This window comes from Garra rufa, chromosome 16, assembly GCF_049309525.1.
Source record: "Garra rufa chromosome 16, GarRuf1.0, whole genome shotgun sequence".
Classification (NCBI taxonomy): Eukaryota; Metazoa; Chordata; class Actinopteri; order Cypriniformes; family Cyprinidae; genus Garra; species Garra rufa.
Window position 1 is genome coordinate 23,830,137 of NC_133376.1, and position 21,381 is coordinate 23,851,517.

Below are 21,381 nucleotides of genomic sequence, written 5' to 3' on the forward strand. Positions count from 1 at the left end.
ACACAGCTCAGCTTTCAAATTCTGTCATTTTAGTGAAGAAATACATTTAAATGTGTTTTTCCTAAATGTGTTTTTCCTCTTTATTTCAAGTTTATAGCACAATAAACATGAAGGAACATCAAAAAAAAAAATTAAGGCCCAATTTAATGAAACAAATGTCTCACTGTATTCGGAAAGATGACTAATTCACATGCCGCTTATTCACTAATTCACGCCACATTAAAGAGCGTGAAAAACGCTTATTGTAATAGACATATTGTTTGCATTTGACTATTAAACAGACAGATTTTGAAAGCTAAAAGACTTTTTTGGAATATCTCCAGGTGCTCCCAGTCCAAAATATTATGACTTTAATCTTCTAATCTTAGATTTTTTTTATATTTTAATATGGCATTAAAACACTGTCGAAGGAATGAATGTACAATTTTTAAAATATCTAATGGCCCCTAAATTTTGAATGGCAGTGATGTACTGTGATGAACGGTAGTGTATAAATTATAAAGCATGTTGATTCTCATACACAGCTCACAGAAAAAGAGACCTGAAACAAGCTAGTCTTGTTATTTACTCCATACCAAAGGTCAAGTTTGGCTTGACTAAACTGAATTCACACAGCAAAAGTCATATGACTAACAGAGGAAATAAACAACAAATACTGATGTCTTGGCACAAAACTGTACATTTTCAGCACTTCAGCTGAATACTTCAGTGTTCAAACGCTAATGTGACCTGAGGCGGGTGTAATAGGATTTAGCATTCTTTTGCTGCCTTGGAAAAACTAGCAATAGAAATGCAAATCTAGTAACATAACGACTTTAATATTTGCAGTGAGTGTCTTTCGTTAAGTGTCAGAGAGGAAGTGCATCTTGAATCTCCTCATCTCAGAAGAGTTTTAATTGAGCTAATAGGATTAATGTTGCTCCTAATGCTGGAGTACTGATCATTTAGATCCAGCTCTGATACTGCCGCCATGTGCTTTATTCTCTGAATGCAGAACATAAAGAGACACCATTAAACATGAATGCGACTATAAGGCTGTATTTTGTGATTGTTTGGCGTGTCTGTGATAAGATCTGAAGTCCTTGTGCATGTAAACATCCAATAAGCTCAGAGCCGTGGCCTCGACGTGACCTCGTCCAAAGCGCCTCATCTTTGTAAACTGCTTACCATAAACATCACTGTGGTCATAAAATCTATCCGGTGAGAAGGGAAAAACACAGATACGGAAGAGAGCAATGCCATCTTATATTGTCTCATCTGCCACATGCTGAGCACGCTGATGAACATTTCCTCAAACACACTCACATAGTCACTGCAGCACAGAGGAAACTTCACCTTTCACAACACTTTAAGCTTATAAATACAGCTGTGTCTAACAAAATGTTCTTTATCTACTTTTAGAACAAACATATACATACATATATATATATATATACATATATATATATATACATATATATATATATATATATATATATATATATATATATACATACATATATATATATATACATACATATATATATATATATACACATATATATATATATATATACACACATATATATATATATATATATATATATACACACACATATATATATATATATATATATATATATACATATATACATATATATATATATATATATATATACACATATATATATATATATATATTAGGGGTGGAACGGTTCACAGAAGTCACGGTTCGGTTCGTACCTCGGTTCACACGTCACGGTTCGGTATGATTTCGGTACAGTGGAGGGAAAAGCAAAACAAAAATGCAGAAGGCAATTAGATGTATTTCCACTCACATACCCAGCAACAACCGCTGAACAACGGCAACACACAGTCCTCGTCTTTTCCACCACTCTCTCGCCTGTACTACTGTAACTGACTGGAAAAGCAAAGTTTTCCCAAACTTGCGATCTAAGGGGCCGTTCGCTTTCTTCCTGATCAACAAAGCGCTCGGGCGCTTGCGCTCCGGAAGCGTCTGCCGTTTCTAAGCAACCATCAGCTGCGCTCTAGCTCCAAGCCTATGCGTCTCCATGCATTGTTTCTTCTATTAGCGTCAAAATAATGGGGGCTTGACAAATCAAAGTTCAGGAAATCCCTGGACCACAATGATGGACCGTCGATCTGACAAAAAATTGCAGAGTGCCAGAGAATGTAGACGGGCTCTGATAGACCGCATACATAGGCGGAGCTCGGCTGCATCGACGCCAATCAGAGCTTCAGAGCTAAAGCAGGGCTAAATATTAGCTGTCCCTAAAGAACCCGCGTATCTAACAGTAGTTCCACATTACATTAATTATTTTGCAGGCAAGTTTTTTTTTTTTTTTTTCATACCGTGTATTCTCCGTTTAAATTCATGCACCGAACCGTGACCCCCGTACCGATTCGGTTCGAAACGAATACATGTACCGTTCCACCCCTAATATATATATATACATATATACATGTATAAGCATGCCCCATAAAAATGTCCCAAGTTAGACAAATAGGCATCCAGAAACACAGTGTTCCTATCTATGCATGCAAAAAAAAAAAGGAAAGAAAATCTGTGAGTCCCCTTCTCTGATATTTATAGAATCGCTCTGGCTGTGCAGGGAAGCATCGAGGCAGCTGCTAACAAGGGAGCTGAGGACAAGACAGCTAGAGCCAGATGTACACTCTTCTGATTATGAAAGCAGTGTGAAACAGAGCCTTACCCGTAGGCCACGCCTGCAATTGTGCACTTCTTAAACTGCATGACATTGCAGGTCAGGGTGCCCGTCTTGTCCGAAAAGATGTACTTCACCTGGTTTTGAGGGAAAGAGAGAACAATAAACTACAGTAAATTAAGTAGTTACACTTAAAGCAAATATTTTCAACCAATTTTACTTCTATAATGCAGTTTATTCTGTGGGAAAGAATATTCTACACAAGGACACAAGGAGGGACTTGATTTAAAGGTTTAGTTCACCCAAAAATGAATGTCGTTCCAAACCTGTTAGACCTTCGTTCATCTTTGGAACACAAATTAAGATATTTTTGATGAAATCAGAGACCTTTCTGACCCTGCATAGACTATAAATAAATAAATAATGACTTTATTCAACAATTCTTCTCCTCTCCATCACCCTAAGGACTCTTGCTGTCTATGGAGGGTCAGAAAGCTCTCAGATTTCATTCAAAATATCTTAATTTGTTTTCCAAAGAAGAACGAAGGTCTTACAGGTTTGGAACGACATGAGGATGAGTAATTAATGACAGAATTTTCATTTTTGTATGAACTACACCTTTAATGTATCAGGAATAAAGCAGATTTTAAAAAGTGGGCCTTACAGCATTAGGCTGTATTCCCTAATAAAATTCTGGCCATTACATCTAAACTGATAAATTATGTTATGACTTATAGCCAATAAATGGCTGATAGTAAAATTTCTATATAATTTTGCCTGAAAAAAATCTAAGAAAAAAAAAAAAAAGATTTGCTACAGATTACATTTAACAATGTTATGAAATTAATTAAATTAGATCAAGATAAAAGTAAAAGGAATTAAGAGGAAAATTAAATATTCAGTATTGGCCAACAATATTGTTCTTTTTTTTTTTTTTTTTTTTAAAGAATGGTCATTAAGAAATATACTACAGTATGGTTCAATTGTTTGTGGTTAATATGTTTTTCATGTTTTTGATAGAAGTCTTATGCTCACCAAGCCAGGTTTTTTTTTAATGAAAAACATAGCAATACTACAAAATATTATTACAATTTAATACATCTTTAAATGTAATTTTTAAAGCAGTAATTTCTCCAGTTTTCAGCGTCACATGATCCTTCAGAAATCATTCTAATATGGTGGTTTGATGCTCAAGAAATATTGCTGAATAAAAGTATCAATTTCACCTGAACATCAGTATATATTATGCATAACTGCATGAAATTAGATTTTACAACTACAAATCAAATGTAATTGTTTTTTGTTTGATTTATTTTTCATTTTCTAACATTCCTTTCGTTTCTGAATGTGAGGGCAAGCAGTACCTGTCCCAACTCTTCATTCAGGTTTGATGTCCGGGCCATAGCTGGTGTGTTGCTGACTTCATACAGCATGTCAGTGTCCTAAAATACAGTACACCACCAGGCAGAATTAATAATTACAACTATTTTCTACTAATACCTTGCCAACTGGACTCCAAAACACAAATGTGCCACTTTAAATGAGACCTATTATCCCCCTTTTTAAAATATGTAATATAAACCTCAGGTGTCCCCAGAACGTGTCTGTGAACTCAAAATACCCCACAGATCATGTATTATATTATTCTAAAAAATGCCTATTTTCAGTGGATGCAGAAAAACGCTGTTTTTGTGCATGACTCTTTAAATGCAAATGAGCTGCTGCTCCCCGCCCCCTTTTTCAGAATAGGGCTGTGCCTTTACAGCTCGTACCTCAGATACTCTGCCAAAAAACATCAGTTTGGCTTTGATTATCATGTCTAACACATTGAAATCATGCATTTTATACCATATTAGTTTAAAATTCTGATATAAGGTTTTCTGAGCGCACACATCTGAAGCACGCGCACAGAAAGCAGCTGTCACACAGCATGTGAGTACTAAACTAAGTTCTCTTTCATGTCTTATTGCACTTAAACTGTCAAATACACACAAGCTTATGTTAAAAAACACAAGATTTACAAAAAACAGTTATGTCTGTGAAGGTAAACAGCTGGGGAAGAAATTTACATGTTTATATTAGATCTGTGTGGCAACAGCGTAATATACAGTAAATAAATCCACTGGTCTCTTGTCTCCTCTGAGGCTGGGCCTCTAAATAGGGGTCTGTGCAGCCAACAAAAGAACAGCATGTTTTCCTCAAACTGGTACACCATTGTCGCTTGCGAAAATACAATGGCGTTGCTGTGGGTGGAAACTTGAAGATTAAGGGGCGGTAATATTATAATAAGATCCCCTTTCTGCATCAAGGGGGAGTGAAATCTGAACAGCTCATTTTTTCACAAGCAGAAAAAGGCTTACCAAAAACTTTATTACTGGGTTCTTTTTCACGTTTTCTGGGTCGGTAGATGCACCGGGGATGCGATTATAGCACTTAAACATGGAAAAAGTCAGATTTTTTTATATGTCTCTGTCAATCAAAGCAAGAGGAGTGAAACCTCCTCTCAAAAGTCTTGCCAATTGATGGGAATTCACAAAACTCTACCACATCTAAAAGCAGTGTCTGTTTGCTGTAAGCGCCCTGCCCCAAATCCAATTTTGGCATCTTCAAATGGGTTATTCTGATAAAGCTCCACTTTCGTTTGGGCTGTGAAGTTTTCTGGGATTGGCCCTGGAGGTTTAGGCAAAGACAGCTGATTTATCATACAAGCAGAGCTCCCGCAGCTCAGCCTCACACTTACCCAGTTGATGAAGAAAGCTTGGACGAACTTTATGACCTCTAGAGTAACCAGAAGACTGATGGGAATCAGGTTGTTGAAGAGGATGATGAAGGTGAGAAAGTTCAGGCCGAAGTTGGCCGCTCCACCATCTGGAAAAAGAAGAGCGAGGAGGAGGAAGAGGAGAGAGAAGTAGTAAGGCGACAGACAGTTTCCTGAGCTATGAAAGGCATGATGGGATGGGGTGGACTGGGGAGAAATGATGGAAGGACAATAATGCCACAAGCTCATCTGGTCTAATTTGTAACATTTCCACAATGCTCCACTAGCGCTGTGCGAGCGTTGTGCAAACACTATACTCTTAAAAAGTTATACAGTACAACTCTTCCACCCAATCTCTCCAGCAAGACTCTAATCTACAAATTTACATTCTCCAATTAGGTTTCCATTAATTAGTAGCTAAACTGAGACTCGATTCTTTGATGTTATAGCGACAGCCTTGGCAATATGGGCAAGATTCAAAGCAACACATTATCCCACAATGCACTAGGGGTGGGTAAACATGATTTCCAATCTTTTCCAAACATCAAATTGAACAAAGAGAGCAGCACAAAGAGAAAGAAAAGTGTAATCGATAAAAACAAGACCACAGACACAAGACAGCTCACACATAGTGTTAAAGTCAGCATGAAACAACATTTCCAACCCATATTACTTTGCGAAATATGTAAAAGTTTAAAAGGATATTCAAAGAGATCTAAAAAAACATGGCATAAAACATAGCCTTGAGCAAAAAACAATTCTAATTCAACTAAATATTACCAACATAATACATTTTTGCCTTTTGGTTAACATTAAACACTGGCGATAAAAAGTAAATGGGTTCTTTTTGACTTCATGTTGACTTTAAGCATGAATAAAAAGCTTTACCTGGGGGAGGGGGTCCGCAGAATGCAATAAATCTTTTTTTTCTGAGCAGTTAGGAGAGGGAGCGCTTTTCTCAAACAGAGTCATAGAACTAAAGAGGCTGGGCAATCATACAACTGCTACTGGAACTAACTCACAGAGAGAGGAAGAGGATTTGGCTAGTGGTGGGAAGGAAGACAATCAGTTTGGATGTTTCAGTGTAAAGGAGGGAGATCAGTCTAAAAGATGTTCCTATCACATGGAGCTGAACAGAGAGATGTGACATTTAGAGATATTTCAATAATTTTGACGGTTTAAAACATGTCTGAAACTTGGTACAAGTAATACATACAGATTGACTGTAGGGCTTTCATGATTCCTTGATTCAAGTACTCGATTAAAACAAAGCAAAACAAAACAAAAAAAGGCTCCATTCACACTAAATGCTCTTAAACTCAATCTTTTGAGTTTGTTTTTAATATAATTTTCATCTGGGAATGCAACATACGCCATTTCATCAGATTTGTAAGGTAAACCAAACCCACTAGTGCCGTTAAATCGATTAATCGCGATTAATCACATCCAAAATAAAAGTCTTTGTGCTGTTTGGAGCTAAGAAAGGAGATGAATAAATTGCAATTAATTTATTAAATCACTGAATATGTGTCTTTTTTACTGCTGATGCATTAATTAAAAGTTACATTAACTTGGTGCCAACAAATCAATTAATCGTGATTAATCGCATCCAAAATAAAATTTGTTTACATAACATACATGCATGTGCGGTGTATTTTTATATGTATATATTAACATATATTTTGTAAACACAAACTTCTATTTTGAATGTGATTAATTGCAATTAATCGATTTGACAACAATACACAAACAGGAGAATACATCAGCATCTTTCTCAATATGCTAACAGTTCATCGCAATTGTTTGCTTAGATCTATTTTAATTACCTTAAATGAAAATTATAATCATCTATTAATTGTCAGAATAATCAACCGATTACTCGATAACCAAAATAATCGTTAGTGACGGCCAGTGTTGGGCATGTTACTTTAAAAAAGTAATTAGTTATAGTTACTAGTTACTTCTCATAAATACTAACTGAGTTAGTAACTGAGTTACATTATTAAAAAAAGTAACAAATTACCAGGGAAAGTAAAAAAAAAAAAGTTCAAATATGTCAAATAAATTGGACGCCCCCAGTATTAAATATGTTAAATGAATAAAACATAGTACACTAATCTACAGTATTTTAATGTTGCTGTGGGACATTGCTGTATGTTATTGAGGTCACTTCAATCCGCGGATGTGAAAAACATCCTGCTGTAACACTGTTAACCCTCTGGGGTTGAAGACCACACCGGTGCGGTCTGTCTTGCTTTTTCACGATGACCACGAAACTAACTAAAATACGCCGTCATTTTGGATCGTACAGATAAGAATAAGGTATCGTTTGAAACTTCAAAGGGTCTACTTTTGTGTATAAACTATGTGCTTTTGTAAAATAAAGAAAATAAACAGGGTGCGCTCTCTGCCGTCTCGGTCTCAGTCATCTGTCTTCACAGACATGTAATTAAAACAACCTGAATCTCAGCTAATACCTGCCTCACAGTCATGATAAATATATGTATTGAATGCTTGAAATGTCTACTACTTTTAAGCAAAGTAAGTCACGTTGAAAACACATATTCTCTAATAAAATAAACCGTATAATACCAACTCGAGCTCCAGTTTTTCTCGTCTAAACTCATTATCTCTAATGAATCACGCCCACAAGCGGCTCTGCTTTTCAAATTTGAAACATCTACGTGAGGCGCATGGACGTGGCTATTTTTCGTTTCTAAAGGAAAACACGATGAGAGGAATAAGCCAGAATTTACCTCAGAACAACATAAGCCTAGTTGGATGAAAACCGCTTCAGTGAGCTCAATTATATTAACACCGCATTTTATTGTGGATAACGGTAATAGCGTTGTAACACGGGAAACAGCAGTTCGCTTGATTACTCGTTATTCATCAGCTCTACTGAATGTTTCTTGTTTGTCGCCCGAAGAAGACGTTGACTGTTGGAAGACGTTACTGTTTGTCTGCATAGGAAACTCCTAAATTCAAGTAAGAACTTAATTTTCTGCCTATTGAATAGTCTTGAAAGTGAAAAACTACATCCAACAAACAGCAAGCTGGCAATAAAGCAGACCACTTTTCTGCATTCGACAGGCTACAGTAAACAAATGCATCTCTAATTGCTAACCTTCACTGGTGCATATGCACACACTACATTTTAAAGCATGCAGGAGGACGCAGCACCATCTCTCTCAGCTCCTGCAGGTCGAGTGACATCAGTGCAGCAAGGAGTTGCGCTGCGAGGTCAGCACTTCCCAAGACACCCGTCAGCATTTGTGCGGCACAAAACCTGCTACCTGTTATTTCATGGTCAGGAATTCAACATGGGTGACTGTTGTTGCAGGTGGCGTGAATGCATAACAAATGACTGCTGCTCAAGTGCTCTGGAGGCCCATCTGCATAGAGCCACGTGCGTTGCTTTGGATATACACTGGGACAGAAGCCAGAGTAAAATATCACAGGGGTTCAAAGTCAAATGAATTATTTATGATGAACAGTTACTCATCTGCCTGAAGTGTGCGACGCCCAGACTAATGAGTGGAAGGTGTGTATCCGTCGCCCTCGGCGTAAGCCCGCTAACCTCATCTGGAATCCTTCAAGCATAGCTATTGGATTGTTTTTACCTCTGGGGATGAATCGTATTGTGACATCCAGCAGCATAAAGCCAAATAGATCCAATCATGCCCAAGAGGTCAAGAGTTGGCTGGTTAACGTGACCCAGTTAGCTTGCAGATTTCATAACTACACCATCTGGTTGCATAAAGCATTTTTCTCCATTGACGGCCATTCAGAAGGAGTCTGTATTCTGACTAATTCAAGTTTTAAAATTTTTTACTTGTGCAACTGCCATTGAATTTAATAATGGTAAACAGATACACTACTATTCAAAAATCTGAGGTCAGTATGACTTTTTTAATGACTTTAAGATTTTGTAATTTTATATATAATTTTAATTTTATAATATTTTTGAAAGAAGTCTCTTATCCTTATCAAGACTGCATTTATTTGGTCCAAAAAATAAAGAAATAAAATAAAAAGAAAAAATAAATAAAATTTAATTCAATTCAATTAAATAAAGTTAAATTAAGTGAAATAAAGTTAAGTTAAATAACCTAATAAAATTAAGTTAAACAATAAATAAAGTGAAATAAAGTGAAATAAAATGTAATGAAATTAATTGAAAATAAATTAAGTGAAATACAATGAAATTAAAATGAATTGAAAAATTAAATGAAATAAAATGAAACTATAAAATAAAGTGTAATAAAATAAATAAAACAAATTTTAATTAAAATACCGGTATATAAACTGAAATTAAATAAATGAAATAAAACAATACAATTTAATTCCAAAAATAAATTCAAATAAAATAAAATGAACAAAAATAAAATGTTATAAAAATACATAACATTGGTAGATAAAATGAACTAAAATAATAAAATTAAATGAAACAATAAAATGAAATTAAATCACATTAAACAATAAAATAAAGTTAAATAAAATAATAAAATAAAAATACAGTAAAAATAAACCATATTATTGTGCCATATTACTACAATTTAAAATAACTTTTTTTTTTAATTTTAATTTTTTTTTTTATTGTATTTACTCCTGTGATGGAAACAGTTTTATTCAATATTCAATATATTTAGAAAAAAGAAAGCATTTATTTGAAATACAACTCTTTTGTAACATTACATTAGTATTTTTACTATTTTTACTATTTTAATGCACCGTTGCTAAATGCAAGTATTAATTTATTTTAAAAAAAGAAGAAATTTTTAGAATGGTAGTGCAGCTCCCTCCAGATATTACGATCCCTCATCATCTTATCATAAATCCTTGATTATATGATCACACCACTAACTGAAAAGCAAGACATCTCCTTGCTTTATAAAGTAAATATGATCTGAAAAGCATGAAAACGACAAATCAATGCCACATCTCCCTTTTACAGCTCCACTAGGAAGGCAAACAACAAGCATAAAAGACAAAATCTCCCTCCTTTAGAGGAATAATCAACTTCATGATGGACACCTGCTTTATGACCTCACTGTTCCCTCACATGGCACTCATTGTCATTTCCTCTCCAAATGATAGCGCGGGATGTTAACAACTACAGATGAAACCCAGCATTCACAGTGGCGCATCTCAGCGTTTGACAACATTTTCGATGAACTCTCAGAAAGCATACCAAGAAGGGAACCGTGTAGGCCATAAAACAAGCTGCGATCGATTCGGACACAAACAGCCCCTCCTATTTAAATCAAGAGTAATGATGGTGGTGACACGTTAATCAATTTGCAAGAGCCTCCCGCCGCAAATTTAACAGATTCCCGCCTCTCGTCGGTGCACAATATTGTTTCTTTTTCAATAACCTGGAATGCTCAAGGCAAGCAACAGATGCATTCCCATCAGCGCTCATTAAAAATTAAAGGCAGTGTTGTATTTCTTAATATCATACTTTTACAATCCAAACATTAAGCCTATTAGCATGGATTTGCTGGTCTTCTCCAGAGCTGGGCCTTTTCTGGCTCTACCGTGAGCACCGAGCTGAATGAGGAGGAAGAGAAGATGGGTAAGAGGAAAAGGGGGGCATTTAGAAAATGTCACGGTTTGACCTCCAGGGTCTTCTGTTTCTGCACAGGAACACGTTTCAAACTCTTGGTCTGACAGCGCCTGTGGGTAACTCGCTCCTCTCCATGTGTGTTTCTTTGGGTCCGAGGCTTACTGTCGTGGCGCGTTTGTTAGGCACGAGCGACGCGGCCGAAGCCAGAGCTTGCGAAGTGTTTAACGTGTCACCAAAATAAAGAAAGGGAAGGCACGTTTTTGACATCAGGCATTAAGAGGGTCTACACAGTGTAGGGAAAAACCTATCATTGGGTTCCTGGTGTGTGTGCGGTCCTCTGCAATTACCCTCTCAAAGTAGGGCAACCATATAAGTGGCTTCGGTAGCTTAGCAAAAGCTGAGCTTCAGTTAGGGGTTAGTAAGGAGGGGTCATTCACAGATGGCCAAGGGTTTTAAATGGTTGTTACCTGGAGCTGTTAAGAAAATGACAACAACAAAGAAACAAAAAACACAAACCAAACAGAATGTTAGAAAGGAAGCTGATAACAAAACGAACGAAAAAAAGAAGTACAGCAGCGTTTGTGATATTCAACCATTTATACATTCATGTGTCTATGCATATTAGAACTAAAAGGGAAAAGTTCTCCTTTCCCTTTTTATTGACAAATATTCACATATGCAATGCATATTTGTTTACATAGAGGGAAGACGAAAATTACTGACGATAAAAAAAAAATGAAAGCACACATAGACGCGCAAGCGGTCTAGCATGACAGAAGGAAAGGCTGATCTGGTTCTTACAGTTGAGGTCCATGTACCAGGCGTCATTGCCGTACTGGTACTTCCAGATGGTCTGGCCGATGGAGCAGACCAACGAAATGGCCAAGAGACAGCCGAACAGCACAAGGATTTGAAAGTTGGTTATGCGCTCCACGTTGGAAAGCTTCAGAGGCGGGGACGTGGAGTTCTGGAGACACAAAACATGCCGTTTCCTCAGATTGAAGCTTGGTTTGAAATACGACTAAAGTGGACTGAAGCAGACAAACTAAACTACCTGCATGAGTTTGGTGTCATGTCCTGTGTAGACCACAATACCGTGGATCCACTGTGTGTTTCTGAGTTGTGCTCCTCTCAGCAAGATCTGATCAGGACCGAGTGGTACAGTGCTAAATATAGAGTAAAAACAACAACTGATATGAATAGAGCATTACAATACAGTTGAGGTCAAAAGCTTACATACACTTTGCAGAAAGTATTTTACCAAAATAAGAGGGATCCTACAAAATGCATTTTGTTTTTTATGTAGTACTGACCTGAATTAGATATTTCACATAAAAGATGTTTACATATAGTCCACAAGAGAAAATAATAGTTGAATTTATATAAACGACCTGTTCAAAAGTTTACATATGCTTGATTCTTAATACTGTGTTGTTAGCTGAATGATCCAGTTTTTTTTTTGTTTTTTGTTTGCTCTGAACAGAAACTGCCTGCTGCTCTTCAAAAAAATCCTTCAGGTCCCACTTTTTTTTAGCATTTGTGTGTAATTGAACCCTTTCTAACAATAACTGTATGATTTTGAGATCCATCTTTTCACACCGAGGACAACTAAGGGGACTTATATGCAACTACTACAGAAGGTTTAAACCCTCACTGATGCTTCAGAAGGAAACACAATGCATTAACCCCTTAACTGTCACCCCCCATTTTTTAAAACAGACTTTAAAGTGCACTATCCAAAATTGTTGTAATTCCTGAACACTTTGGAATACAGATCTAAGGCTGGTCTTTTTAAAGAAGACAATCAGTAGATTACTGCAGAAGTGAAATTATTTTTTCAAAATAATAAAGTATCAATAAGTTAAAAAAGTTTAAATTTACTGTAAAGAAAATGCGCTGTACATTTTTTTTTAATTTAATTTAAAATAAATATTTTACATAAGTTTTACATTAAATTTGCTACCAAATTGAAGCCTCATGTCTAAATGAGTTATGTTCTAATCTAAATTTGAAGTTGATATGAAAAAAAAAAAATTTGAGGTTCATGTGAAAATGTATTTCGGGTGTTATACCACAAAGAGCCACCGGGTGCCATCCAAACTCCATACATTTTTTTAAATGCATTTTTCTGTCACAAATGTTTACATTTCTGTGTCAATTTTACTTCTGTCATAAAATAATAAATATGGAATCCTGAAACTGAGACCTTTTCAATGATATGTGTTTTGTCAAGATTATCAAAAGTTGATTATAAATGACCATAATGCATTTTGTAATATGACACTTGACAATGCAGCTAAGGGGGAGGAGACCGCCAAAAGATTTTAAAGTACCATTTCCATGGGAATGCAATGTCCGATTTTAAAATGGTTTAAAAAGACTCTTGGGCTTCTAACCTTTCAAACAGTATATAATTTGTCATGATTACTAAAAAAAATTGATAGAGAAAAAGGTCAACGAAAAAAGATATTAAGATATTTAGGCAAAATAAACCTGAAGAATATTTTCTGAAGAACAGCAGGCAGTTTAACTGTTCTGGAAAAACAAGGGACTCAGGAACAACTGTCACTAAACAACAAAAAACACAGCTGTTGATCATTCAGGTAACAGAGAATCAAGTGTATGTAAACTTTTGAATGGGGTAATTTTTATAAATTCAACTATTATTTTCTCTTGTGGACTACATGTAAACGTCTTTTATGTGAATTGTGAAATATCTTATTCAAGTGAGTACTAAATAAAAAAAAATAACATGCATTTTGTATGATCCCTCTTATTTTGGTAAAATAATTAACATTTTGCAGATTCTGCAATGTAAATCCCACCTGAAAAAAAGCATAACAGCAGGAGAATGTGAGGTTTAATGAACACACAAGACATTTTATATTTCATACACTATAGATTTGTTCCCTCCTAAATATCAATATGCTATTAAGCCTGCCTTAAAGTATCAGTGAGTCATTTTCATTCTTCAGCTTCGATCAAATCCTTCCTGCTGAAATTAACTTGTCCCACACTCATCAGTATTTCAGACTAATAAAATACAAGGCTGAAGTGAGCCTGAAGTCAAGGCTTCTGCTTTTCTTTCTTTCACCTCAAGCCAAATTTGACCATTACACTTTATCACTCACACTCCCCCTTGTTAATTTTCTTATACCTGTGTCCATCCAGACGAATATTGCCCACAAACTCATATAGGTGTCTGTTGGGACTCTCACATTCCATCCGTCCAGAAAGACGCATTAGACTGTCAATGTCCTTGATGTCCGCAGTGATTTGCAGACCCTGAGTATAACAAAAAAACACCAGTTAATGAAATTCTCTGAGCTGAATTGTAGAGTTTTGAATTGAGAGAAAAAAAAGAATCGTGGGGAAAAAAGCCAAAATCACCTGTCTGATCTTGAGATTTGTTTCTCCATCTAGATTTGAGGTCTCAATGTAGCACATTCCTTGAGGTTCACTACAATAAACAGTACCATTATGAAAAAAAAATGTTTTAATACATCATAAAGATTTATGGCTCCACTAGTAGAATACTTTGCCGTTTACTGAAATATATGAGAGATATAATACATTTTAACTTAAACTGTTTAAAAGTTTGGGGTCAGTAAGGTTTTTAATATTTTGCAAGGACATATTAAATTGGTCAAAATTAACAGTTGAGACATTGATAATGGTACAAGTGATTTATATTCAAATAAATGCTATTCATTCGAGCTTCCTATTCAAAGAATTCTGAAAAAAAAAAATGTATGAAGGTTTCAACAAAAATATCACACAGCACAACTATTACAACTAACGGTGATGATAAAGGTTTCTTGAGCAGCAAATTCTAATAATTCCTGAAAGATCATGTGGCACTAAATGCCTGCTGAAAATTAAGCTGTATTGAAATATAAAAAATATATATATATATTATTTAATTTAAATCTATTCCGACTATATCACAAGAGCACAAGAGACATCTTTCAAAAAGAAGTCATAAAAAATGCACTGACCCCAAAATTTTGAACTTTTGATCTCAAAAGAAATTAGCACAGCCTAGCTACTTTAATAAAATATCAAAATAAAACAGCTAAATGGCATTGGCTAAAAATATGTAACTAGGTCAAGTTCCATACATTATTAATAATAACAAAGTTTCACATCAATCGCAATCACGCAGCTAAATGCAGCCTCATAAACAAAGATGCCTTGTTTTCCAGAGCTGGTAGAGTTTTCTGTTAAAATTGTATTGCTGTTATTTATTTCAGTAAGGAAAGTCCAATGGGTAGCATATTTTACCCAAACTACAAAAGGCATTTTAGTACTTGGACTGAAAATGAAAACATATCGCTCTAATGGGACTCCCTTAGATACTTCATCTTGCACTCAGCTATTAAGAAACTCGATGCATCTTTGTTTATGGCCATGCATTCTGCTGTTTTTATTTTTAGTGACATCCTCCACATGCAACAAAGGAAAGATGTAGCACACCAGACAAATGAACATTCAGTGTTAATACAGAGAAGAGCAAAAGCAGGATAGCGAGTACACAGGGCCAAAGCTGTTACATATCTCTCCTTCAATAAGTGATAACAGACTTGAACAAAAAAAGATGGTCCTCATACTTGAAATGAAACTTAGTAATGAAGTTATTAGAAAAGTAAGCGCTGCTTTGGGTTTATATACTATACTTGGTGTTAAAAATGTCCCCACCAAAACATCATGTTTATCTTCAAGTGAAAAAAAAAAAGTACGAACAATGTGATTTATTATAAAGGTTCAACACAAAACTGTACATTGTCATGATGTGACCGCATGCAGAGTGTCGCATCAGAGTCTGAGCTCCTGCTGAAGCCATGCACTGTGCCAACAGCTGTGACATTTACAGTCACTCAATGGGCCTTTTCTCCAGCTGTGTTAGAGAAGCGCTTTGTTTTTCCTTGTGTGCACATGCTGAAGCATCTTCGGCACAAAGCAGAGGCCTGTAATACACGTCTCTACAGTTACGGAAAGGGCTTCATCAGTATTTTCTGCTGGGAGTTGAACAGAGTCATCCTCTGAGACATTTTGTCCCCAGTCAGCCCATTTTTATTGAATGTTCGAATTTAAGAATCTCACAACAAAAGGGTCATCCAACAATGATGCATGAGAGGTGTCTGCATATACAATATATTGATTATAAAACAAGGTATGTTCAGGATAATTTTCCTGGTGATATAAATTAGTTTTTGTGATCCATGTTTGACAATTTTTAAGTATGCACCTTTTGAATTTTTACTAACTGCATCACTGATTTAAAAGGATAATTCACCCAAAAATAAATTATCTATTACTCACCTTCATATCGTTCCAAACCCGTGAGACCTTCGTTCATTTTTGGAACACAAATGTGACCCTGGACCACAAAACCAGTCATAAGGGGTTTTCATCATCTGAAAGCCGAATAAATAAGCTTTCCATTGATGTTTTTTTTTTTGTTAAAATAGGACAATATTTGGCCGATACACAACTAGTTGAAAATATGTAATCTGATGGTTTCAGGGGCTGCCTTTAAAGTTTTCCAAATGAAGTTCTTAGCAATGCATTTTACTTATCAAAAATTAAGTTTTGATAGCTTCAAAATATCTTCATGCACATGATCTTTACTTAATATCCTTATGATTTTTGGCATAAAAGAAAATCGATCGTTTTGGCCCACACAATGTATTTTTGGCTATTGTTACAAATATACCTGTGCTACTTAAGACTGGTTTTGAGGTCCAGGGTCACAAGTTAAGATTTTTTATGAAATCCAAGAGCTTTCTGACCCTGCACAGGAATAAATTGCTGAATAAAGTCGTTATTTGTACAAAAAATATTCTCATAGCTTCATAAAGTAAGGTTGAACCCCTGATGTCACATGGACTATTTTAAAGGTGTCTACTTTAATGAGACTTGAACTAACGTTAAATTCTTTAACAAAATATGTTCGTCAACAAAGTTTTTTCCCCTGACTAAAACGAGGTGATAATAAGGTCAATGAATGAGATTATATAAACATACAATATTGTTGACGAAAAATTACGAGACTAAAATGTAGTTAAAAGAACAAAAACATTACCAAAGCCTTTTTTTTTTTGTTAAAAAAAAAAGTAGAGCCAAAACATTTCAGACTGCCAGATATAGAGCTCAAATTCCCCAATCAGAGTTTTCTGTCCAGCTTTATGCTTTATGCAATCTGGCAACCACTCATATGCACTCATATGCTCTCTCTGTGGAGGTGCCAAGATCTGTAAACACAGACACATTTAAGGTATTCTGCATGAATAAAAGTGTCTTTTAGCCAGTCTGTGTTCTATAAAAGATATAAGTAATAAGTATTTTTTGCCGTTGTTTTAAAGAGAAACATTAATGCAATTCGAAACTATTGGTATCACTATTAGGAACTCTGTTAAATATTTGAGAGTAGTTTGTTACACCAGTTTTCATAACGCAGACAGAGCGAGTTACAGCTAAAATCTTTGGTGTTTATGTAGACTCTATTTGATATCCTGTTATAAATCTAATCTAAAAAACTAAATTAAGTGCATTTTGTTTAAAACAAGACTAAAATTCCTATGTAATTTTGATTATCTAGTAAATGCATCTTAATTTAAGAATTTTTAGATATTTTGACTAGAAACAAGACAAAAATACTAACTAAGATAAGCCTCTTTTTTTTTTTGCAGTCTAGATGAGGTAAAATAAAGTATCCAGAGTCGATAATCTATTGATTTGTGCTTATTGGTGAAAGCACAAATTCTGATGAATTGCAAAAATACATTTCCCAATTGAAAACAATCATTGCAATTAAAATTAATCAAAATAATATTTTTTTTACCATTATACAGTATGATGAAAATGTGTAAAACTAGATTAAAATGCTCAGATATTTATGCCCGGTTTCATAGACAGGGCTTCGCCTAATCCAGGATTAGGCCATAGTTTAATGAAGACATTTAAGTAATTTGTATAAACATGCCTTAGAAAAAAAAACATTACTGGTGTGCATCTTAAGACAAAACAAAGGCACCAATATATATTTTAAGATCAGTCATTACAAGTTTTTTTTTCCATTTAAACATCTTGGCCCGGTTTCACAGACAGGGCTTAGACTAAACCAGGATTAGGCCATAGTTCAATCAGGACATTTAAGTAATTTTTATAAACATGCTTAGAAAAAAACATTACTGATGTGCATCTTGAGACAAAACAAAGGCACTGATATATTTTAAGATCAATCAGTGCAATTTTGTTTCAGTTGAAACAGCTCAGACTTACATTTTAGTCTAGGACTAGGCTTAAGCCTTGTCTGTGAAACCGGGGGATAAGGCTTACATTTTAGTCTAGGACTAGGCTTAAGCCATGTCTATGAAACCAGGGGTAAATCGACTAAAAACTGACTAAAACTAAAACAGGACAAGCTGACTAAATATGCTAAAAACTAAAAGAAAACTACATTTGACACCAGACTAAGACCAGACTAAATAAAAAAAATAGCTGTCAGTTGTGTCACTGTTTATGCAGGGTCAGAAAGCTCTTGGATGTCATCAAAAATATCTTAATTTGTGTGCTGAAAATGAACGAAGGCCTTACAGGTTTGGAACAACATGAGAGTGAGTAATTAATGACATTTTCATTTTTATGTGATAATCTTATATTAATCCTAATGTAATTTTGTAATGTAATGCAATGTACTGTAACCCAACAATATCACCAAGAATAGCAAAGCTGACAAAACACAAAGCACCAGGCCAAAACATGAAAAAAAAATGGAGAGAACTAAATTTTAAGGTAACAGATTCTCTCCACCTGTGCACCCCCTGCCCCCTTCCCACCCACCCCGCATGCAAACCGGAGCTGTTCCTGACCTGGACGACAGAATGATGAGGTCGGCCGGGAGGTGATCTCCATTGGCTGCTCGGACTACCTCCCCTACCGACACCTTAGTTTACCCAGCAGCCCCGGTGCAAGGGGAATGATGTGAGTGAAGTCAGGAGAAGGTTGTTCGTCACATGAGGTGGGAGGAGAGGGTGAAGGTGGAGATGAGAGGAGGGAAGGGACATAAGATGGGCAGAGGAGGAAGATCACAAACAAGACAAGGGAAAAAAGACACAAACACAAACGTTTAATCATCACAGAGGAAAAAAACACAATGTCCACAGGTCAAAACCCACTCAAGCCAGGCTAAACCATAAATAAAGTAGAAGAAAAACATAATACCGTTATCTGTGACCGATATAAATGAACTTTGGGACAACTTAAGGCCTGGCTAGGAAATGGATTTTGACAGTGAAGAGGATAACGTTGAACACAACTTCATCAGGTCAGTATTAATAAGCAAACATTTGCTAAAGGAAGTGTTGATTTGGACGTTTCATTCATTTTATTTAAGCATAACTGACTTAAAAATGAAAATTCAACCATTTATTCACCTCATTTTATTAAAAAACCCTGTAACTTTTGGGTTTGGAACAAACAAAGACAAAACAAAGGCAGAATTTTCAATTTTGGATAAACTAGCCATTTCATCCTTTGTGGATCGCAAATGACCTTTATATTTTTAAAACCAATAACTCATGTAATTTGTAATATCACTGCATTGTTTTAGAGCCTTGTTTCAGGGTTATTCGTTATTAGCCTGTTAATCATCACTTCCTTTGGGTTTTAAGTGAGACAGGGGCATAAGGATGGACAAGTTCCTTTCTGATGACGAGGACTTGTCTACCTGGACGAGAGCAGTATAGCATCTGCTGGTACGAAATCTTTGCCATTAACTTTAACTATGTCTCCAACCACAACCTGTAAAACACAGACTAGTTATAAATTCATAAACTTTACAGCAGCCACCGGCGAGAGTGGGGAAATACATCACTAGAGCCAATACTGGCAAGAAATGTACTTCGATCCAAACACAAGCCTACATCTGAGACCTGCATTTAAAATGAGGCCATTTAATCAAAAGCATTCCCCACAAATAAACAATTTATCTTTTCAGATTTGCATTTTTAATCATCTTATTAGCCAAGAAGTGGGGGATGCTGCTTCATAGTTGCTATTGCAAAGTGGAGCGCTACTTAAACATCCATGAGTTTATATACGATTTATAAGTATATTAAAATACATTATTCATACTGTGCATTGTAATTCAAAGTGTGTCACAGTGTGGCTTAATGAAACGATGGGCGACAAGAAGCCTGGCTCCACAAAACTGTTTGAATATTGATGAGATGACAATAAAAATAAAACTAGATTTAATGAGAGCTAAAGCAGAATCATATTCTACTTCACTGTCCATTGTAACAGCTAAAAGGAAACAACTGTAAGCAGTCATAGTTGACATCACATCCTATTCTGTGCCACGGGGAGGTCAGCAGGGCACCAGTTAATGCACTCTCGCAGATGTGCACTAATATAGCAAATGGTAATGAATGCCCAGTCGCAAGGTAATTATATCTCCAGCCATTTCCTTTTTGCTTTCACCTTATAATTATGGACTGTGTGTTTCTGTCAGGGTAATTAGCTCTACTCTCTATTAACACACTGAAAAGCTGCTCTGTGTCTGGCTGTATTAAGATCTCTATGGAGACCGCACGTAAGCCGCAGCCTGGTTAGAGTCTACTCCTTCATCTTGACCTGAAGGAGAGAGCTGAGAATCAACAAAAGAAAAAGAGCAGAGAGGGAAGTACCCTCTTTTGAAAACACCAAACTTGCTCTGGTTTCCACCAGTGGGCATCTGTAGTTGCATACTCATTTCTCACTCTGTTTTCTAAGAGCATGTCAACGTATTTTCATGCTGGAAAGGCAATTGGTATGAGAAACACCATCTGCTGCAGTACCTTCTCCCAGTGTACAATCTCCCAAGCGCCGTTCCTCAATACTACAAGAGAGAGAAAGAGAGAAAGATGACCATTAACAGGAATATTTAAAGTGTTCTTGTAGGAAAAAGAGATGAAAATGACTAATTACTAAATGCTGACTCATCTTGTACTTATGGCTGTGTCCAATTTTTTAGCCAATCTAATTTCTTATTAGAAGGGTATTGCCTAACCAGCAAATCATCGCTCACAGACATAAGACAAATTAGAGCTACTGCCTATTAAAAGAACAAGTCTTGAGTCATCTATACGCTCTGCTCATCTCAACTGGAAATACTCTTAATTTAGGGAAGAAAACTGCTCTAATCAGACAAACAGTGAGCAAACAAAAGTCTTACCTTGTGTCTCTTTCTTGTTAACAACACTATCAGCTTTGTGACGTTTCTGAAAAAAAAAAAGTTATCAAATTAGCTAAAACAAAGCTTTAAATAGATTTAGATGGATGGACTTTACTTTACTTGTTTGTGCACATATGCACACATAATTATTATCAGACCAGGGTCAGAA

The 21,381-nt window shown here is 35.7% G+C and overlaps 1 protein-coding gene across 1 annotated transcript in view; it reads right to left on the bottom strand.

Annotated features, from left to right (window-relative positions):
- Positions 1-21,381, bottom strand: part of atp8a1 (ATPase phospholipid transporting 8A1) — a 192,890-nt gene that overhangs the window by 114,498 nt on the left and 57,011 nt on the right. The window contains exons 5-14 of the mRNA XM_073820001.1: positions 21,213-21,258; positions 20,836-20,876; positions 18,868-18,941; positions 14,384-14,453; positions 14,151-14,278; positions 12,048-12,159; positions 11,795-11,960; positions 5,407-5,534; positions 4,031-4,108; positions 2,715-2,803 (exon numbers count right to left, since the gene is read on the bottom strand). Of these exons, the coding sequence (XP_073676102.1) occupies positions 2,715-2,803; positions 4,031-4,108; positions 5,407-5,534; positions 11,795-11,960; positions 12,048-12,159; positions 14,151-14,278; positions 14,384-14,453; positions 18,868-18,941; positions 20,836-20,876; positions 21,213-21,258 (932 nt within the window). The remainder of the gene's footprint in view (positions 1-2,714; positions 2,804-4,030; positions 4,109-5,406; positions 5,535-11,794; positions 11,961-12,047; positions 12,160-14,150; positions 14,279-14,383; positions 14,454-18,867; positions 18,942-20,835; positions 20,877-21,212; positions 21,259-21,381) is intronic.